This window comes from Hyposmocoma kahamanoa, unplaced genomic scaffold, assembly GCF_003589595.1.
Source record: "Hyposmocoma kahamanoa isolate Upper Pololo Valley unplaced genomic scaffold, ASM358959v1 86, whole genome shotgun sequence".
Classification (NCBI taxonomy): domain Eukaryota; kingdom Metazoa; phylum Arthropoda; class Insecta; order Lepidoptera; family Cosmopterigidae; genus Hyposmocoma; species Hyposmocoma kahamanoa.
Window position 1 is genome coordinate 17,912,362 of NW_020654289.1, and position 19,526 is coordinate 17,931,887.

A 19,526-nucleotide genomic window follows, 5' to 3' on the forward strand; every position below is an offset into this window, starting at 1 on the left:
TAGTGTACCACTATGCTATGCAGTGACCAGTACTGTTTACTTTAGGGTCTATAATTCCCCATTAGAAATGAGATCTCAAACCCAGAGAGTGTCCCCATAACTTGCCAGAATTGTTAGCACTGTAAAGTAAGCATTCAGGAGGTCATTCAAATAAGTTTGAAAGCTATTTTTTAAGCAATCTGGATTTAATTATTGATAACAAATTTATATTGTATGCCATTTCATTGGACTAAAAATAAAATATGCTAATCATTGTCACTATTTATTTTAGCGCACAAATAATGGTATTTGTGTGCTTAAACAAATAATTTGATTCCTGTTTAATTATAATTTTCTGTATGTTGTCGTACATTCGGTAACTGCATTTACTCATATTGTAACTTATATTAAATTATATTGTAACGTACTTTGAGTACCACAGCTAGAAAAATCAGACGTACTATTCTAATTACCCAAATGAGGACCATTCAGTAAAGATTTCTGAGATTGGTTACATTCTTTCTGAGACTTCATCGTTTTTTTTATTCTTGTTGTGTAGTGGACTATATGGTTGCCCATAATCTGATTTGTTGTGGTAACAAACTTATCATTAACACTTTTCGATAACAATCAAAATCATTACATATAGTCGTATTAATATATGAGTACTTTGCAATATTGATTATTTTGTCACTTGATTGTAGATAATCGGAAGAAGATTAAGAATCGGTGCCGCCCGCTTCCTATCTTCCATACTAATGCAAAAAATGACAAAATTACGCATGACTTGTTATTGTATGCATGTTCTCCATTGGTTTAATTGAATGTATATATTCTGCGATGTGCATAGTATTCACATTAACTTGCAGTATATTGTAAGTTTTGATGTTCCTATGTATAGGCATAGTATAATAAGTTAACTGTGGTAACTCCATACAAACGTAGCAGCGCGTCTCTAATGTGTGCATGCCCGCCGCATGCGAATGTGTGCTTCCGTACACGGCACGCAGCGGGCGCGCACATATACAAACCACGTTGCTACGTTTGTATGAAGTTACCATAACGTGACTTTGACTTGTATTATTGGACTGTAGCACAACAATATAAGTACTTTCACAGGCTGTAGGTAGCATTATAAATAACATTGCCAGATGTGGTTGTTTCTCAATATGCCTCAATATGACTCATTGTACTCTCAATATGCCTCCGAACGGTTACCATGCCGGATTGCCACGCAGAGGTCCTGGGTTCGATTCCCAAGCCAGGAGAATTACAGTGTGTTGATTTGCATTCTCGCCATATTTAAGAAATTAATAATATAAATAATGCTAAATCATCTAAAATATTTAAAAAAATATTCTGTTCAATATTCTGGCTAATTGTATCTAGTAAAGTTTTGTAAAACTGTCCCCAAGTGTATTCACCGCGGAGGACAGTGACCCCGCCACTCGCTTCACCAAGCGATACGCTTTCTCGATCGTTTATTTACCTATTTTTTAAATTATGTTTATGTACTAGTATTGTTATAATTTACTAATTATTTACAATAGCTAAAGTTGACTGAAAAAATATGTTTTGTAACTTAAATTTGGTACTTACCAACTTTAGGTTACATGAAAATAGTGCTAGAAGTACAGTCAACAGCATATCAAGCGATACACTATTGTTCGACTGTCGTCTCAATAGCAACGGAACAAGATACGTCAATGTGTAGCTTGATGTGCTGGCGCCCGTACCTAGCTCCACAGATTTGCGGAGTTTCGTTTCAACTTAGCACATTCTTCACAACAGAAAAAGCAGAAAGAAACCATAGACGATTTTTGCGCGCAATTCCTCGTAATCTGCGTAAACTAAACGTTTCACATCATGCCTTATGGTAACGCACTTGATGGTAACAGTGTCTGGTGAACCTGGTAGCGATTTTTTTTGCACTATCTCTTGTTTACATACCAAATCTCGTTGCATTTCGTGAGAAACTAGAACGTATGCTAACGCATATGTTCTAGTTTCTCTACGTTCCTCTGACAGTTATGACGCAATACGCAAGGTCGACTGATGATCTGCCAATCACGCGCTCGATGCGATACTCCCCCCGTCCGTGGTAGGGTACGGACCCTACCACCAAATTGATCTAAAATCCATATTTTCTGCGCATAGGTCATTGTTCAAATGGTTGCCGGTACCTGTGACACGTGTAGTGTAATTGAATGAGCTTTGGATCAAGCATGTTTACCGGAATTAAATAAAAAATAAGAATTTAGGTTTTTTTTCGATTTATTTTTTTAGTGATTTGGGTTCAGTTTCGGATATGGAATGACCTCTGTAAATATGGCGAGAATGCAAATCAACACGACATTGTTTGTGTATGGCCTACATTTATTTCTCCCGTGAGTTTGGGTGTAATTTGTGGTTGTCTATGTGTGTGTCCATGGCACACGCGACACAGGGTTTCCTTAGTGCGGGGCTGTGAGAGTGTTGCGTTATTATTATTGTTATTATTAATATTATTAATATTACAGATACCAGCAACCACTACGCGCATCCTACTAAATCATTTCAAATGGGACAAAGAGAAGCTGATGGAGCGGTTTTACGACGGCGATCAGGACCAGCTGTTCGCCGAGGCGAGAGTTATTAACCCGTTCAGGAAACCAGTCATACAGAGGCCAAAGGTACAAAACACTGTACGTAAAGCAACGCCTTTGATTTGCCAATAGATATATTTCAAGGTCACGTGGTCTTACTAACAACAATATGAATTTGTACGAGAATAAGTATGGTAAACTGATTCATATTCTATATAAATACATGAGAGCCTAACGCCTTGTAATTATTGCTATGTACTTAATTTATTTTTTATTTTATTTAATAAGGCTTACCAACTAAGTATATACAGATACGTTAAATATTAAAACGAAACATTTAAAACTAGTAGTATGGATGCATTTAAATTAAAGGTATTTTTTTTGGAAGCACGAGAGTACGACCAGTTTGTCTAAACATATATAACTAGATCAAATCTAATTTACATTCAACAATTTGTATACCTACAAATTGCAAAAACATAAACTTACGCAAAACCAAGCACAAATGAAGCAAAACAAAAATAGCTAGATAGCTCACCGAAGACTGTTAACTTCACTAGTAAAATATTTTTGTTTGACATTCCTGAAGCTGTGATATTTATCACTAAAAATATACAATACACACATTTTGAAAATACTCATTTTATTTTCTCGTAGTAGAGTAAAGTGCAGACATGCTACCATCATTGGTTTTTCTCAGTTCAATACCAAAAGGTTTGTAATTATACAGCCTAGCTGACATTCAGATATTCTTAAGTTTATTTGGGACAGAAGGGATGGACAATCTATATCATGATTTAGTAATTTAAACAAACAATTTAGGGCCTGTTGTTCATTTAAGTTTACTAAAAAATCTTCAAGTGTTTTTTATGATACCATAAGTAGTTTTAATACCCAAGCAAATTAATTCCATTACACTATTCACCTCATTTATAGGCATGCATTCGTTAGCACTCTGACCTGTATCTGCATACGCTTAAGGCGATCATCACACTTGCCCACTGGCACGAAATTGCATTAAGCCGGTCACAAATTATCTCCGTGTAATAAGATCGAAAAGAACGTGCGTTTCGCATTGGCGCTCCGAGCGCAAGTGAAGCGCGCAACGGCTTTCGATCTTATTGCATAAAACATTTTCTGACTGACTTAAGATGATTTCGCTTTAATAAGTATGGTAACTCCCTAAGCGAACGTGTGCTAAAATAGGCGATAATCGCGCAACGATGATACTGAAACGTCCTGTCGACATTCCTTAAAAACACATTTTCGGATCTAAATATGTATAAGATGAATACTGAATATAGGGTTATTTGTAAAATAGTATTTATAACAATAAATCTCAGTACTGTATTCCTAACATCATAAACAAGAACTTTTGTTCCATCACTTGTAATAATCGATCACATCTTATTTTTGTACAAAAATAAAGCTTTTTAAATAGATGTATCTAAACAGTGATTACTCTTTGCGGTAAGATGCAAAACACGAGAGTAGGGTGCGTCGCGGAGGACGCTTGTAGATTTGAACTTACAATTTTACTACCAAATATAGGCCTAAAAAGTGTCAGATAGTAGAACAAAATCCTAAAAGTTTGTTTTTGGTAAATTTGTAATGTTTTGTAAAAAAAGTCAAAAGTTTTTGTTTTTGTTTGTTTTTTCAACAAAACAAATATACGCGATGCGAAAAATTAGTTTTTTTTACTTTGTGTAACGATCGCGAAAACCTAAGAACTCGATACACGTTTATAAAATTTTAAAAGTATGTTTTGTTCTTTGCAGCAGCCTAGAAGAATATCCACCACAGGCACTGAAGAATGTGAAATATGTTTTTCAATTCTACCGACCGCTGTAAGTTCCTTTTTCAATTTTTATGGTTTTTTGTAAGTCAATGGTTTTAACTAAATCTTTCCATTGTCAAATATAATATTGTTAGTGGTTTATCTTAAATACGTAGTAGTTCAGCCGAAAAAAATTACGATTTAACAGTTATGTTGTAACCCGTATTTTTTTTCTACAATGCTACTTTAAATGATACTAAAGTACACAATTATTTTATATTTGGATGCTATTTTTGTGTGTAAAAAATTTTAATAATTTTTTAAGTAATTTTAAGGGAAACTGACAAAAAGATTTAAAAGAAATTACGCACATGGAACCAGCCATAAACGGCGTTTGATTGGTGCCAAATACGACAAAATTATGTTTGAAATGAAATTTCGTACATAATTTTTTTGTGTTTTCTCTTTTCTCTAAAAATATTAATTTCCTACACTGACCTACCAATAAAGCTTGATACTACGGCATTTCGACTCGTCGACTGACCGGTATCATTGCTTGTTTCGAACCCTGTTGCTCGACCGTGCTCTTCCTTCGCAGTTGAGTTTTTGTTTCTAAGATTTTACTCAATTATAGCTTACTCTAAATGAAGAAAAAAAAAACGTTATTGGATTTGAAACTTTGTGATGACTGATGACGCTCGATATGCATGCACTACGCGCTCACGACGAGCTGTTGTACTATAAATTGAGACTTAACGTTAACTCTCAAATTATTAAGGATTCTTCAAAAAACCGACTATAGGGTGGAACAAATGGAGCTCGCGACCAGCGGCGCGGCTCGGCTCGCTGTACTAACTGTACGAATGCTTACATCGTAACGTGTTACTTTACGCTGAAGTGAACTGGTCAGTCACCACATTTAAGCGGGCGATATTAAAAAAAAAAAAGTGTCCGCACGACGTTTTCCAAAGCAAAGAACTAAATTGAATGTTAGGAATTGACATTTACAATGATAATTAGATTCCTTTGTTCCGTGACATACGTCGCCAGAGACGTCTAAACGCCGGAAATTTTGTCTCGACCTTGTGTCGTGAAATTGTCAGCCGTGTAAGCGAAGTGTGGCGAGGTTGCGCAATTCCGCCGGACTGCTGCTGGACTCACGTATCCTAATAATATAATTATATGCCAGAAAACCACGTCATCACCTAGACTCAACTAGGAAATTCCCAGTAGTCAGTACTATGAGTACTAGAGCAATGAAATTCACTTTGGGGCTCTACCCACTACACCCAGAATAAATATAGAAAACTTTTATTTCTTAATTTCGTCGTCAATAATGGATACACCTTATTAAACTTGTTTGGTAATGATTACTGTATAATTAATACTATGTTGTTTGAAAATTTATTGTATTGTTTCCAGATGATGACAGGTTTAGAATGCGGCCACAGATTTTGTACGCAATGCTGGTGTGAATATTTAACAACTAAAATTATGGAAGAAGGCTTAGTAAGTATTTGTTGGTTTCCATAATTATGTTTTTTCTTGTTTGAAGAGTTATGCAAGAAATAATGTTACACCATAATTATTTAAATAATACGGACTTTCCGTTGACTGACCTTGGAAAAAACTGACCGATCCGAACACATTGTTGTCTCCTTATGCGTGGATGGTCGTAATTTAATATTTTGTGGTACAAAATTATTAATGTAGTGCGATTTAGGATTTCTTGTTCTGTGTTGTCATGCACTAATTTTAATACATTAGCGCTGAGAGGGGCCTTTTTGACAATTAGAATATAGACGTGTTCTTGTACACAATCTTTACCTGATATTAAGTGATGATGTGATGTGTGTAGATAGATAAATGTTGTACATGTAAAAAGTTTCTTCAAAATTATACTTCTGTCAATAATAATGACAGAACACAAAGAAAAGTTTCTTGTATCTGACTGAACTTGAACCAGGGACTGTTGTCATGCCCGGGGCCACCTCTCTTAACCTAAGTTTAAGTTTCTTGTGTTCGATCTTTGTATCAATAATAATGTTTTCACGAAAAATGTATAAAAATAATGGCAGTAAAACATCATGATATTAAGTAACTAAATATTAAATTTATCTCATAATATCTCTAATAAAATAACTCAAATAAATGTGTAGATAAAATTTATGTAACGATGAAAACTGTTGTCACATTTTATTTTATGTGTTATAGTTGTCTTATCTGTGTGTAATTAGGGTCAAACTATAGCGTGTGCCGCGCACGGGTGTGACATCCTGGTGGACGATCTGACCGTGATGCGGCTGGTGAGAGACCCGCGCGTCAAGCTCAAATACCAGCATATCATCACCAATAGCTTCGTGGAAGTGAGTGTGGTCCTTATGTCTTATGTTATACATGTGTTTTAATTACAGTTTATTCAGTCATTAACAAAAGGCCGGAGTTTTGTAAAACAGGTCGTCATCATCGACCCATTTATACGTTCCACTGTTGGACATGAGTCGCCTCTTAGGCGAGGGCCATAGTTCGCAACGTGGACCCAAAGAGGAAAAAAAAACAAAGGAAGTGCTTTAAGCCTCCATTACTACCAGAACCGATGTCGCCAAAACTCACACATTCTTAATTTATTAAACACTACAAAATCTTGATATTGATTGGTCGTAGTTTCAAATTTAAAAATAAATAACAGATTCGGGATTGTTAGTATAATTTAAACTTTACTCTTTTGGCATATCGTTGAAAATTCAATACTCAATACCTATTATAGCAAGTTACGATGTTTTGGTAGTATATTGAAAATGCAACCAATGTGCTGCCATCTAGCGGCTTATTGCTGAACGATGACGAATTGGAGTTATTAATTTAGTTCTCCAAAAAAGAAGCGACCATATTGCAGGGGCATAAGCTTTACTTTCGTTTCTTGTATCAAAAATATATTTCGATAATCAAAAAATTGGAAATTTATTAAAATAAAACTTTCTGATGGTTTGAAACACCACCACGGGTAATATTTTCGGTGCGGCTATCATTTTTGCACTCCAAAACAGCACAATACGGCAGTTTTCTAGGTTTTTAGAGAATTTGCACGAAGGAATGACACAACCATACTAAACAAAGCGAAAATGGCGGACTGAGTTCTAATAGGTCTTTCGAGACTTATAATTGGCAAGCGTTAGACGCTAACTAACCACTTCTACTATATTTATTGTTCTATGAAGATTTCACACTTTCCGAGGGTTGTGAACCTTCTTCGACGGGCAGGTTTCATCACGATGATTTCCTTCACCGAAAAGCTCATGGTTCAAAATTTCGCACGTAAATTTCGAAAAACCCAGGTGCGGGCCCGGATTCGAACCCACGGCTTCAGTTTCAGAGGCGGTAGGTCAAGCCATTAGGCTACGACGGCTTAAAATAGGTGTGACTTAAAAATATCACGGGTGAAGTAAAATAACTGCCTCTATTGTCGCCAGCTATCGTTTAAATTAATTTCATGAAAAATTTTTGTTTTTATGACCTCAAATTCGCTGTCGAAATTGCCTTACGTCATCCAGTGACTTCAACAGTGACTATCTCATCTCATCATATCGCAATGTGCGAAATACTCATTTTTCCCACTACGGTCGATATAATCTACACCCCATATAATACACGCTTTGACAAATCTTCATGATTCACTGGGTCGAGTTCATTACCCTGTACGGATTGCTCCATAACTGTGTATGTATATGTTTAATGTTGTGCAATATTTAAGTTTGTTAATATCTCATGACTTTTTTTTTCATGACATGAGTTTTGCTTATTTTGTTTTTTTTTTGCTTCATAGTTATTTGTGTCAATGTAATTTGTTTAGTGCTTATTTAAGCAATTTCAATTATTTGCGCAGAAAATATTTTTTAGTTTGGTGTGTTTTATTCATGACGGGCTATTGCAGAATAACAACCAGGGGGGTGATTCACGTAATCAAACCGTTACGATATCGTAGCCATTTAGTCGTTGACCTGCTTTTTCGTATTCACGTGTGACAGTGAACGTCAACGAGTCCAATTTTAAAGTCGTTCGATCCAAATGTCGTTAAAGCGTATTCTGGTATATGAATCGAACTTAAATCGTCTCTAAACGACAAGTCATACGTATTCTGCTAAAATTTTGACAGTTCTTTCAACAGACTTTCGATAACTAAATGTCAAATTTCACAATCCAGGATGTCGTTCATTAGTCTTTACGTTTCGATTCTACTCATATCAACGTTCGTTCAAGTGATACGTGAATACCCATTTTGGATAGGAGTTCGATCGAACGACTACGTAACTTCAACGACATTTTGATAGCTTGAACTTACGTGAATCGCATCGCAGGGCTGTGTATTCGCATGGAGAGTCGTAGACCATTTTGATTGCCTTATTTATTTTCTTTTTTTATTATTTTCTATGTGTGAAATAAAACTAATATTTTTTTAATTGTTGCGCAGTGCAACCGGCTGCTGCGCTGGTGTCCGTCGCCGGACTGCAGCAACGCTATCAAGGTGGCGTACGTAGAACCGGCACCGGTCACGTGCCGCTGCCGGCACACCTTCTGCTTTGCATGCGGGGAGAACTGGCACGACCCTGTGCGATGCTCGCTGCTCAAGAAGTGGATCAAGGTATATATTTATTTCATTGCTGTAAAAACTATTCTGTGCTGTGTGTGTATCATGTTGTTGATAAAAACTTAAAGGAGTTATTTATTCTGTCAATACAACGATTTCTATAACTATTGAAAACAGGCCTTAAATTAATTTTGTAGTGCCTTATCCTTTGTTGTTTATGTTCATCAATAAAGAAGTACGAAAAAAAAAGAAAATAATAACTTGTATAAGTATATCAATATAGGGTGTAATCGTTAAGTGAGCCTAGGCAATTATTCCGTAAGTTTAAGGGATATCAAAAATCTCGAAACTAATATCGAAAATAACGTTACTTAACGAGTAAATATATATGTATATATTACATTGCATATTTATGGCATTCGTAAAGAAGGTTTAGTTGACCTACTTTAAGAGATCAGAATGAGTTTACAGATAACTTATCTGGTATAAATAAAGTTTTCAAACTATCTTTTAATTGAATACAAAATAAACATTTATTAAGTGTTTTTGTAATTAATTGTTTTTCTTATGGGGCAGACATATTTAATAACGATCAAAGCCATTAAATAAATAAAGAATGAAAAAAGTGTTTCCTTTTAAGTAAGTACAAAATTTCGTATTCAAAGCAGTTGCTATGAATTATGGTTATTTGTAGTTTTTTTTTTTTAATATTGATGTCGTTTTTCCCATTAGGTAACGTACTTTCAATATCGGTTTAAAGGTTTTTGATATCTCTTATATTTACGGAATAATTGACTGGGCACACTTGACGATTATACTCTATATACAGAAGTCGTAAAACGTATCAAAACCATTTTCGTAATAATTTTTGATATATAATTATTGAATTATTGTATTAGAAGTGCGACGACGATTCAGAAACGTCAAATTGGATAGCAGCGAACACGAAGGAGTGTCCGAAGTGCAATGTGACGATTGAAAAGGACGGCGGGTGCAACCATATGGTTTGCAAGAACCAAAACTGCAAGGCGGACTTCTGCTGGGTCTGCCTCGGGCCCTGGGAGCCGCACGGCAGCAGCTGGTATAATTGCAACAGGTCAGCACAATAACATATAAACAAGTCTATATAACAAATCAACCCCCAACTGTTGGCTCAAATTCCATTTTTTATCCCACCTATGTCGAGATACCCCCTGCGTCGGCGGCGACATCCCTTGTTCGCTATACATCTCGCCCGCACACAGGCGCTAAAGCAGACACCACTCTACGAGGCACTAGCTGTGATCGATTCTCTTAATAAGAAAATGATATCGACGTTTTCAGTTCTTCTGAACATAAATTTCTGACATCTGCTGGTCATTACTTGGAGGCGATCACCGCTCGAAGCTCTGTGGTCGAAATACCGCAGATTGGTTTCGGGCGGTGATCGACTCGGCTACTTTTGAATCGACTCGACTACTTTTTATTTGACTATGACTTACATGTTTAGTTATATGCTGTTAGTGTAAGTTGTAATAAATAAATAAATAAATAAATAAAAATAAACGCTACTATGGTATAAGGGTTAAGGTAATTAATTAAAAGTTAAAACACTTTAGCTGTCATTTACTAGCTAAGCAACTGTAGCTGTAATGTCGGTTACCCAGTGAAATATAATATTTAATAGTGAATTTCATACGACGCATTACTTTACCTTGTTAGCAGCAGTACTGCTTCTGAAAGAGGAAGTACTTCCTGGGAAGTACTACCGCCTTACCTATTTCTGCTGCCAAGCAGTAATGTTAGCATTACTGCGTTCCGGTTATAAAGGGTAAGGGTGCTGATGAAATTACATACACATAGGACTTGTCAAATTATGTCTCAAGGTGACGGACGCTGCGGGAGTGCCCCTCAGATCTTTGCGATTTAAAGCTTTGAGTGGCACTGCAACTGTTATCGACAGGCGCGTATAGTCTGTCTTTTTTGAAGACGGTGTAAAATGACATTAGTAGGGTTGCCAGTTTTTGTAAAATTGTAGGTAGTCATGTGGTTGCTGTCGATAGTTTTATCAATAGATTATGAAAGTAGGTAAAATTTTGCCAAACATGTCTGAATTGTGAATGTTACGACGTTCTAATGATTACTAATTGCGTTCTTGTATTCTTTATTCTTATTTTTGCGGTTGGTCTACTAGCATCGAGATCAATTTTTATTCAAATACGTCTTAATAATCGCGAAAATCAAATAAATCAACTTCGATTTCTCTTACTATTATTATAAGCCTGACATTCAGAGTATTACGAATGAAGCACTCGTGCTGCAGATACGACGAAGACGAGGCGAAAGCGGCGCGCGACGCGCAGGAGCGGTCTCGGGCGGCGCTGCAGCGGTACCTGTTCTATTGCAACCGCTACATGAACCACATGCAGTCGCTGCGCTTCGAGTCCAAGCTCTATGCTTCCGTCAAGGAGAAGATGGAGGAGATGCAGCAGCACAATATGAGCTGGATTGAGGTACCACGTTGTTTCACCATAAAGTTACCATCCGTTCGGATTTGTGCGACGTTTTGATCTTCTGTCAAACAATTTTCTGAATAAGAAGTATACATATCCACCTTGCAATTCTGTAAAAATTTTATTTAAACAGATTTTCGGTTTTATTTTGTTACTGACAAGTACGGATTCTCTTGCAAATGTCAGGCCTTTTGTCTGGACGATTCAAATTTCGGAATGGTAACCCTAACCATAGGTATATACTTCAAATAGGTAAGGAACAAATATAGGAAACTATACATAAAGCATACCATGTATATAATTTAATATATGCAAATTGAACACCAGTCGTCCTTTTTAACCCCTGAGGCAAAAAGAGGGGAGTTACAAGCTTGAAGCTTTTGTGTCGGTCTGTGGTATCATATACAGATTTTGAAGCGGTTTGATTTATTTCTAGGTTACTGTAATCGGGAAGTTTCTTAGCTATATTTCATGAACATCTGTTCAGCTGGTTAAAGATCATCAGCTTTCCTATTAGTGTAAAGATCTTTATCATAAAATGAATATTTATTTTATTTCCACTTGTTTGATCGACTTGAAATTTGGTATGCAATGGTAATCCGATGACATTATAATAAAAGGGTTACCTTGTTCAGCCCCGTAGCGAGCCGCCGCGATAAAGCTATAATTTCCACATTTGGCTGTCATGAATTCGACTGATAAACCGATATTTTAAAATTTTATCACAATAGCTAACATGGCGAGCACCGTGACTTTATGTCGTATCGCGAGCGCCGCGACTAACAGCTGCAAAAGAATATCGCACTGTCAAACAGAGAAACCTAACATCATAGCTAATTTTAAAACATTTTGACGGTTCTCCAGAGTCATTTTATTAAATATTGTGCGCGACAGACGAGACAACATTAAATAATAAAAACAAACAAATTGATATGCATAAATTATTGGAAAAAGGTGAGGAGAACATTTTCAAAACAGTTCAATATATAAGAGTAATTAGAATTACGTGAATAATAACGAATATAACGTAAAATATCTAAATACTGAAACTACAAAAACCATTTTTTGTTTCATCGTTTTTGCGACGACGATTAAACGACAAAGATATAAGCTATATACGCGATTTCATATCGCTATCCTTGTTCTTCAAAATATATAACAATAGTTCATTACCAAATAAACGAAAGAACGAATTACTAGTGCGGATCTTACCGATTCAGTATTCGCAATAAAAATAAAAATTTAATAATAACAACCGTAACTTTATCAACTGAAATAAATATGTCACGGGGAGGTTTATCAAGGGTTTATCACTTATGCTGTAACCAGGATACTCTGAAGACTGCTCAACTCCTCCACTACTTATATTAGAACCAGTGTTGGGCGTTAATCAATTAAATTTCAATCAATAATTCAATCAGATTAGAAAATCAATTCAATTGAAATCAATTGCAATTAAATCAATTGCGACGCGTCGCAATTGATTTAATTGCGATTGATTTTAATTGCAATTGATTTTAATTGCAATTGATTTCAATTGAATTGATTTTAATTGCAATTAAATTTGCAATTAAAATCAATTCCGGCCGGTTGGGGGCTCCGGTTGGGAACCCCGCTTGTGGGCCCCGGTCGGGGGGCCGGTTGGGGGGCCGGTTGGGGGCCCGGTTGGAAGCCCCGGTTGGGGGCCCCGGTTGGGGACCCGGTTGGAGGGCCCCCAACCGGGCCCCCGACCGGCCCCCTAACCTGCCCCCAGCAGGCCCCCAACAGGCCCCCACAACCAACGCCCTAACTCACCCCCATATGCCCTATAAATTTATCATAATTGTCAGTTTTAATTGTTAATTGTTAATCAAAAACATTGAAAAGATTGAAAATTGATTAATTGTTAATTGTAGATATTTGCGATTAACGATTGATCAATTGTTAGTTGCGAGTTCTCGCAACTAACAATTGATCAATCGTTAATTGCTGTTTCGCAATTGACAATTAATCAATTGTCAATCTTTAATTGCCAGAACAATTAAATTTTGCCCAACACTGATTAGAACTATTGCGTTTGGGTTAATTCAATTGGTCTCGACGGGTCTTTGTCTTTTTGAAGTACACTGTTTTGTATCGGGGGTTTAAATGGAAATTTATGACGTGTTAGCACGTAAAGTTTTTTGCGATTTCTGATATTTGTAGTACTTTTACCTTAGGTGGTTCCATAAAGACTTGATCCTCATCAGAAATATGATCGAATGGCATGTGAAAAATTTCGTGAAAATTTCCTTTTATCTTGCTGACTGTATTTTTTCACTCTATGAATGCTAATCGAAATATCGTCGAAATTCACGGATAGTCTTAATTATTTTTCTGCAGTTATGACGGTTAAGGTAGCTGACCGTCAAAATTTCCATTTTGTATAGTCGTGCCACTAATTCGCTTCAGTTGTTCAGTTGTTGTTCATCGTTTACTCTTTATTGCAGGTCCAATTCCTAAAAAAGGCTGTAGATATCCTCTGCCAGTGCCGGCAGACACTGATGTACACGTACGTGTTCGCTTATTACCTGCGCAAGAACAACCAGTCAGTGATATTCGAGGACAATCAGCGCGACCTTGAGTCCGCCACAGAGACGCTTTCTGAATATCTTGAAAGGGACATCACTAGTGAGAATCTTGCTGACATTAAGCAGAAAGTGCAGGACAAATACAGGTTAGTTCGTTGTATACTGTGTGGATTCTACCAGGGGTCGAAACACATCATTGTTATTATAGCGGTTCAGAATACGTTAAAATCAAGATGTAGACAGGGAAAGAGGGTACACAGATATGCCTGTTAAAGTTGTCATCTGCCGCTAGCCAGTTAACCCGTGACCATGGAGCGTGGAACCGTTCCGAAATATTGGGGAAAATAAAAAGAAATCATGCCTTGGCAAGAAACCGGTAATTAGTGATAATCATTTGTAGTCTTCACAAAACAAGAGGCATGTTTGGCCACTTCTCATCGCAACGTAAATAGGGATGTGGACTAAACGTATCGTTAACCATATTAGACGATTCTCACCAGAAATCGGTTAGAAATTTTATCAGTCTGTAATCGTTTACATTATTTTTCGGGTCATTGGTTTTCAGTTCTAGATAGAACAATTAACATTTATTTAAGCAATATAGAGTTTAATTGAAATAATGAGGAAGTATTTTAAATGATCACAATGACAACCTGTAGCTGCTGTTGTAGTGTACTTACACATTAACAGAGTTCACAAGGATAACTTGTTGTTAAATAGTAAACTTCTACAGAAAAACAAAAAATATGTACTTCATAGTTTAATTTTTTATACACTTTCATCAGAAGATGAGCCAAAATCATCAGTATCAACTATATAAATAATATTTGATTTTCAATCATATTATAAATGTTAGCATCTCCGTCAATATCAAAATTAAGTCAATATTTTTTAGTGGCGATTGGTTACAACACCATTATTTAAAAAGAAGACTGAGGACGTAACTGTTTTTAAGACGTTTCGTACTAACTCATAATTTAATTTTATTTTGAAATTTGCGCGAAAATAATACTTGAAATCTTGTTCTATCATGTCATACCTATAAAGCTTCACTAAAATTAATGTATCTTTTTAAACTCAATAACTTAATAATTGTTTGTTGACTGTTTCTTTGATTGAAATTTCACAACGAACAAGTTATTCGGTTAGACAAATGTATAAAACTTAACATGTTTTTTTATAAAGTTTCTAAATACTTTGATAAGTTAAACTGTCTAGTGAGGAAGCATTTTTGCGAAAGTGAGAAAGCATTGTGTCAGCTGCTAAAACCACATTTGAAGTTGATGAATTCGTTATAAATCCATATCAGAAAGGCAGGGGGTTTACTCAAAACAGAAACAATTGGCATCTGGTTTACGAGACAAAAAATTTAGGAACCTCAGATCTAAAGTATCGTGAAGTAATATAAAATTTTCGGCCTCTAAAAAGGGTATTCTTATTTCAGATATTGCGACAGTCGGCGCAAAGTATTACTGGAGCACGTGCACGAAGGTTACGAAAAGGACTGCTGGGACTACACAGAGTAATCCTCTCTCTATCACTCAGCCGACATCCATATTCACCTCTCACTCACTCTCCATACGAACTTTCATAACTCTCTTTACCTATTAGGTTACCATTACTTTCATACGCTTTGTATGTATGTAGCTGTAATTTCTTAGGTAAAGACACTGTCTATTACGGTTGCTATAAGAAAAGCTCTGACGTTGGTTAATGATTGTTTAATTTAATTTTGGCAAAGATCTTCATTAGTGAGATCGTCACGAGTGAAAAACAATAGTTTACCACATTTAATGGATTATTACAATGTACTTCATACATTGGTACAGTCAAAATGATCTCGGTGTTCAGTGTTCGTAAATATTCGTGCACTTTTGATAAAAAACAAACTTACGGAAACGAATTTAAGGTGCACTTTAAATTGTACTCAGACGTTTCAGTTTTAATTTTTATCAGCTATCGTTGAAGTAATTTTGGTTCTTTGTTGTCAGCTATCGTTGAAGTAATTTTGGTTCTTTGTTGATTAAGATCATTTTGAAGCTGACTATATGTATGAATCTCTAAAGGTTGGTCATTTTTGTATCTGTATATTGGAGCTCTTATAGTAATCATATTACAATCTAAACAAGGTTACGTTTGAATTGTACGTTGATTCAAATTTCGTGCCGCGCGTAATATCCATATCGGTGTGTTCGGATACACGCATCGAACGTTTGAAACTAAATTACTTAGCAATTATTGTGAGAGAAACTTGCGTTGTAAAACGTGAAAGTGAAAATAACTTTCATAAAAATCAAAGAATTGCCAATAACAAAAATAATTGCAATAGAACAAAATCACGGGGCGTGTATCTGAACGATACCAAATCAAGTAAATAAATAAATTAGGAGTTTCTACCACAATGAATAGGAACAAAAGTCCATGACAATACAAACTGTATTGAAGAATAATAAATAATACTTTTAACAATAATTAATTCAGTGAACATTCGTGGCGGACATTTTCAGCTTCGCTCGCTTTTAACCTCATGTGATCGAATGATATGCAATTGCCTTGAAAGTAATTTGTAATTTAAAATGTAGCGCCCACGGATTCAATATCTGTGTGCAAAGTAAAAATGCAGGTTAAGATCTCAATTACCCATGATTAATTAATTTCTCGTCAATACTCTACGAAACTAAAGAAAAAGAAAAAAATATTTTTATAAACTCCAGCGACAGCAACTTTATTTCAAACATTTTAAGTTATTTATAGACAGTTCATGTTGTTTAAATTTCATTATGTTTCTAGATTATAGTTCCATAGCATAGTCCAATACAATAAATATGGAATTTTCACTTTGATGTGGTTTGATGACGTCACGTCTCTGTACACTGAGTCATACTAACTTGAGCAATAAGTTTCATAAGTCAGATCTCCTGTAATAGATATAACCCATATTATTATTTTTTGACTGTAACAATTAGACTTTATAATTTTAATCATTGATTTTGATACTTTATAGCCGGATTACCACCACAGCAACAATAGACGCGCAGCGTATTTGCAGAACTATGTCAAATGACACGCAGCATAGGCTTTGCCCAGACTAGCTCTTCAAGCATTGCCCGGCATAACACAACGCGAAAACAGCACGGTGGCATTAATATTCCCGACTCAGTGATGTAAAAACCACAGTTTCCATTAGTCTGTCTGACTTTTGACAGTGTTCGCGTTTAAGCTACTATTCTTACTAATAATATATCACATTTTGACAGATAATTACTAAAAACTGTAGAATTAGTAGGAAACGCAGTCATACTGAAGCTCAATTTACATTTCTGCGGAATGGAAGCGAACCTTTGTAATATGAGCCAAAAAGCAGGTCGCGCGTCTTCCGGAGAATTTCACGCAGTCTCGGGAATTGTACGTTACATAATGACATAAAATCAATTATGCTATATACAATATCGGTACCAATATTAATTTCCTTTCAAAATTTTAAACTAGGAATTTATGAGTACCAGAGCAAGGGATTTCACTCCGGGGTGCTACCCGGAGCATCCAGACCAGAACCAATTTAGAAAAGTTCATTTCCCCAATTTGTTCTACCGGGAATCGAACCCGGAATCTGCGCATACAGAGCCGCGTAAACACAGTGCAAACTGTTGAAAAATTTGTGAACTTCACAAACCGCATTGAGTCCACGGACTATGGCTACTCTAATTACTGACTAATTACTGAGACTTATAATCGACTATAATGAACTTGAACTTTGTGGGACGTATATGGATTGATGATCATGATATGACATGGTATGGCATAATAATGCCACCGGGCCGTCGTTCGCGTCCTGCTGTTAGTGTGCATGAACTGTTATTATTAACCAAAAATTTTATGAAAAATTTTAAGCGACATAACGAGCAATAAGTTGCGCGACAATTGCCTATTGGATACCCGGCTTAAAATTTTAATGTAGAATTGTGTAAATTGCTTAGTGTAGTAATTTTTGCTTGTTTGAGTATTTGTATTCCAGAATATGACCTCATTTCATCGTTGTGAATTTAAATGGGTGATTTTTTTGTGTTTAAAAATGTGTATAACGGACAATATGGTCGCCATTTATATGAACTGGTTGGTTTAAAACATGTAAAGAAACTTTTTGTGGTAAAAAAGTAATATAAACCCAGATACAACATTCAGGTAGTAATAATTTTTCAAATTTTGAACAGTGACCGTTATCAATTTCTTCTACCTGTTATACATGTTCTTTTATTCGTTTAAAATGAAATCGCCCTAGTGGCTGATGTGTTAATTAGGCAACGACGTCGCTTAACTTCCGTTAAATTCTAATAAATAAAATCTTTGAATCAAAATAGTTGCACAATATGAATAAAACTATCGGTTAAGAAGAAACATGGATATATTTTTACCAAAAACATATTTTTGTTATTAGAGTACTGTTTATCACTTTAAAAGTTAAGCTGTTAGTTCAAGATATAGTGTGTTTTTATTCTGTGATCGACTTATTTTGAAGCCTGCAAGGCTTTTCACGGTGTTAATTAGGAATTTGCAGTCCACACCAACTGCGTCTCGAAATTATTTTAAATAAAACAAATGTAAAATACCTCTTACAATTTCTATATAAATAACTGACAGGTACTTTAAAACTATATTAGTAAAAGAATTCGCGCGATCTGGTTCCATTTTGAAGCAAAAACTAGTACTAAGGTATTTGCAATAATAAATTAATCTACGAAAGAATGGGACATTAAATATACATGTAACAAAATAATAAAAACTATTTTCGATCGTCTTGTTAAATCGCAAATGGCTTTTTGTATAATAGTTCTCGCGCTACATATCTTTGCCACATTAACAAACGGATAATTAATTCTATAGAGGTTTCGTTTGGATTAATAAGTACTATAGAGTCGGTCGCACTGCCAGTAATTGTCGTAATTTAAAGCTTGCTGGGTTCACATAGTGAACGGGAATAGAGTTAGAAGGCTCTCCATAAAAGGTCGCTACAAAGTTTGGTTTAGTAAGGTACAGGTCAAGCTTAGACGACGAGTTTTGTCTTTCGAATTGCCAATTCAAAAAGCGTTAGTCTCGGTGAACAAAAATTGCCTTCTACGTTGAGCCATAATTGTACTAAGAAATGTTTTTCACCTCGGGGCTTGAGTAACAGCAACTATGTGTATTTTTGGGCACGGGACAGAATGATTGTACTTATGAAAGTAAAATACCCTTAGCAAAACCAGTTTTTTTCTAAATTTGTATATAAATTGTGCGCGGTCAATTTTGACACAAATTTAGTTTTTCCAAACACAAAAGTGTTTTTAGTTAAGTTGAATAGTTTCATGAGTACAATTACGTCTTGGAATCTGATTCTCGCCTCCAAAGATTTACTCTGTATGAAAAGAAAAGCGTAACACGTGAGTAGCATTATGGGATATAGTTTGCGACATAGCTTAAGCGCTAGGCTGGACCACGTTTCAAATGTAACGTTCCTCGCTTTAAGTCTAAGCTGTGTTGGCGGAGGAGAGTAACGTAGACACCAATAGGATTTCATTATTT

General features: G+C 35.7%; 1 protein-coding gene across 4 annotated transcripts in view; it reads left to right on the top strand.

Annotated features, from left to right (window-relative positions):
* Nucleotides 1-19,526, top strand: part of LOC113234719 (potential E3 ubiquitin-protein ligase ariadne-1) — a 30,545-nt gene that overhangs the window by 3,363 nt on the left and 7,656 nt on the right. For 2 of the 4 annotated variants that reach the window (XM_026470174.1, XM_026470175.1), the window contains exons 3-11: nt 2,499-2,663; nt 4,343-4,411; nt 5,764-5,850; nt 6,579-6,707; nt 8,810-8,980; nt 9,826-10,022; nt 11,229-11,418; nt 13,887-14,113; nt 15,412-15,489. In XM_026470174.1, the coding sequence (XP_026325959.1) occupies nt 2,499-2,663; nt 4,343-4,411; nt 5,764-5,850; nt 6,579-6,707; nt 8,810-8,980; nt 9,826-10,022; nt 11,229-11,418; nt 13,887-14,113; nt 15,412-15,489 (1,313 nt within the window). Of the gene's footprint in view, nt 1-2,498; nt 2,664-4,342; nt 4,412-5,763; nt 5,851-6,578; nt 6,708-8,809; nt 8,981-9,825; nt 10,023-11,228; nt 11,419-13,886; nt 14,114-15,411; nt 17,642-19,526 lie in introns of those variants that run through there. The other 2 variants (XM_026470176.1, XM_026470177.1) reach the window with 2 other exon arrangements.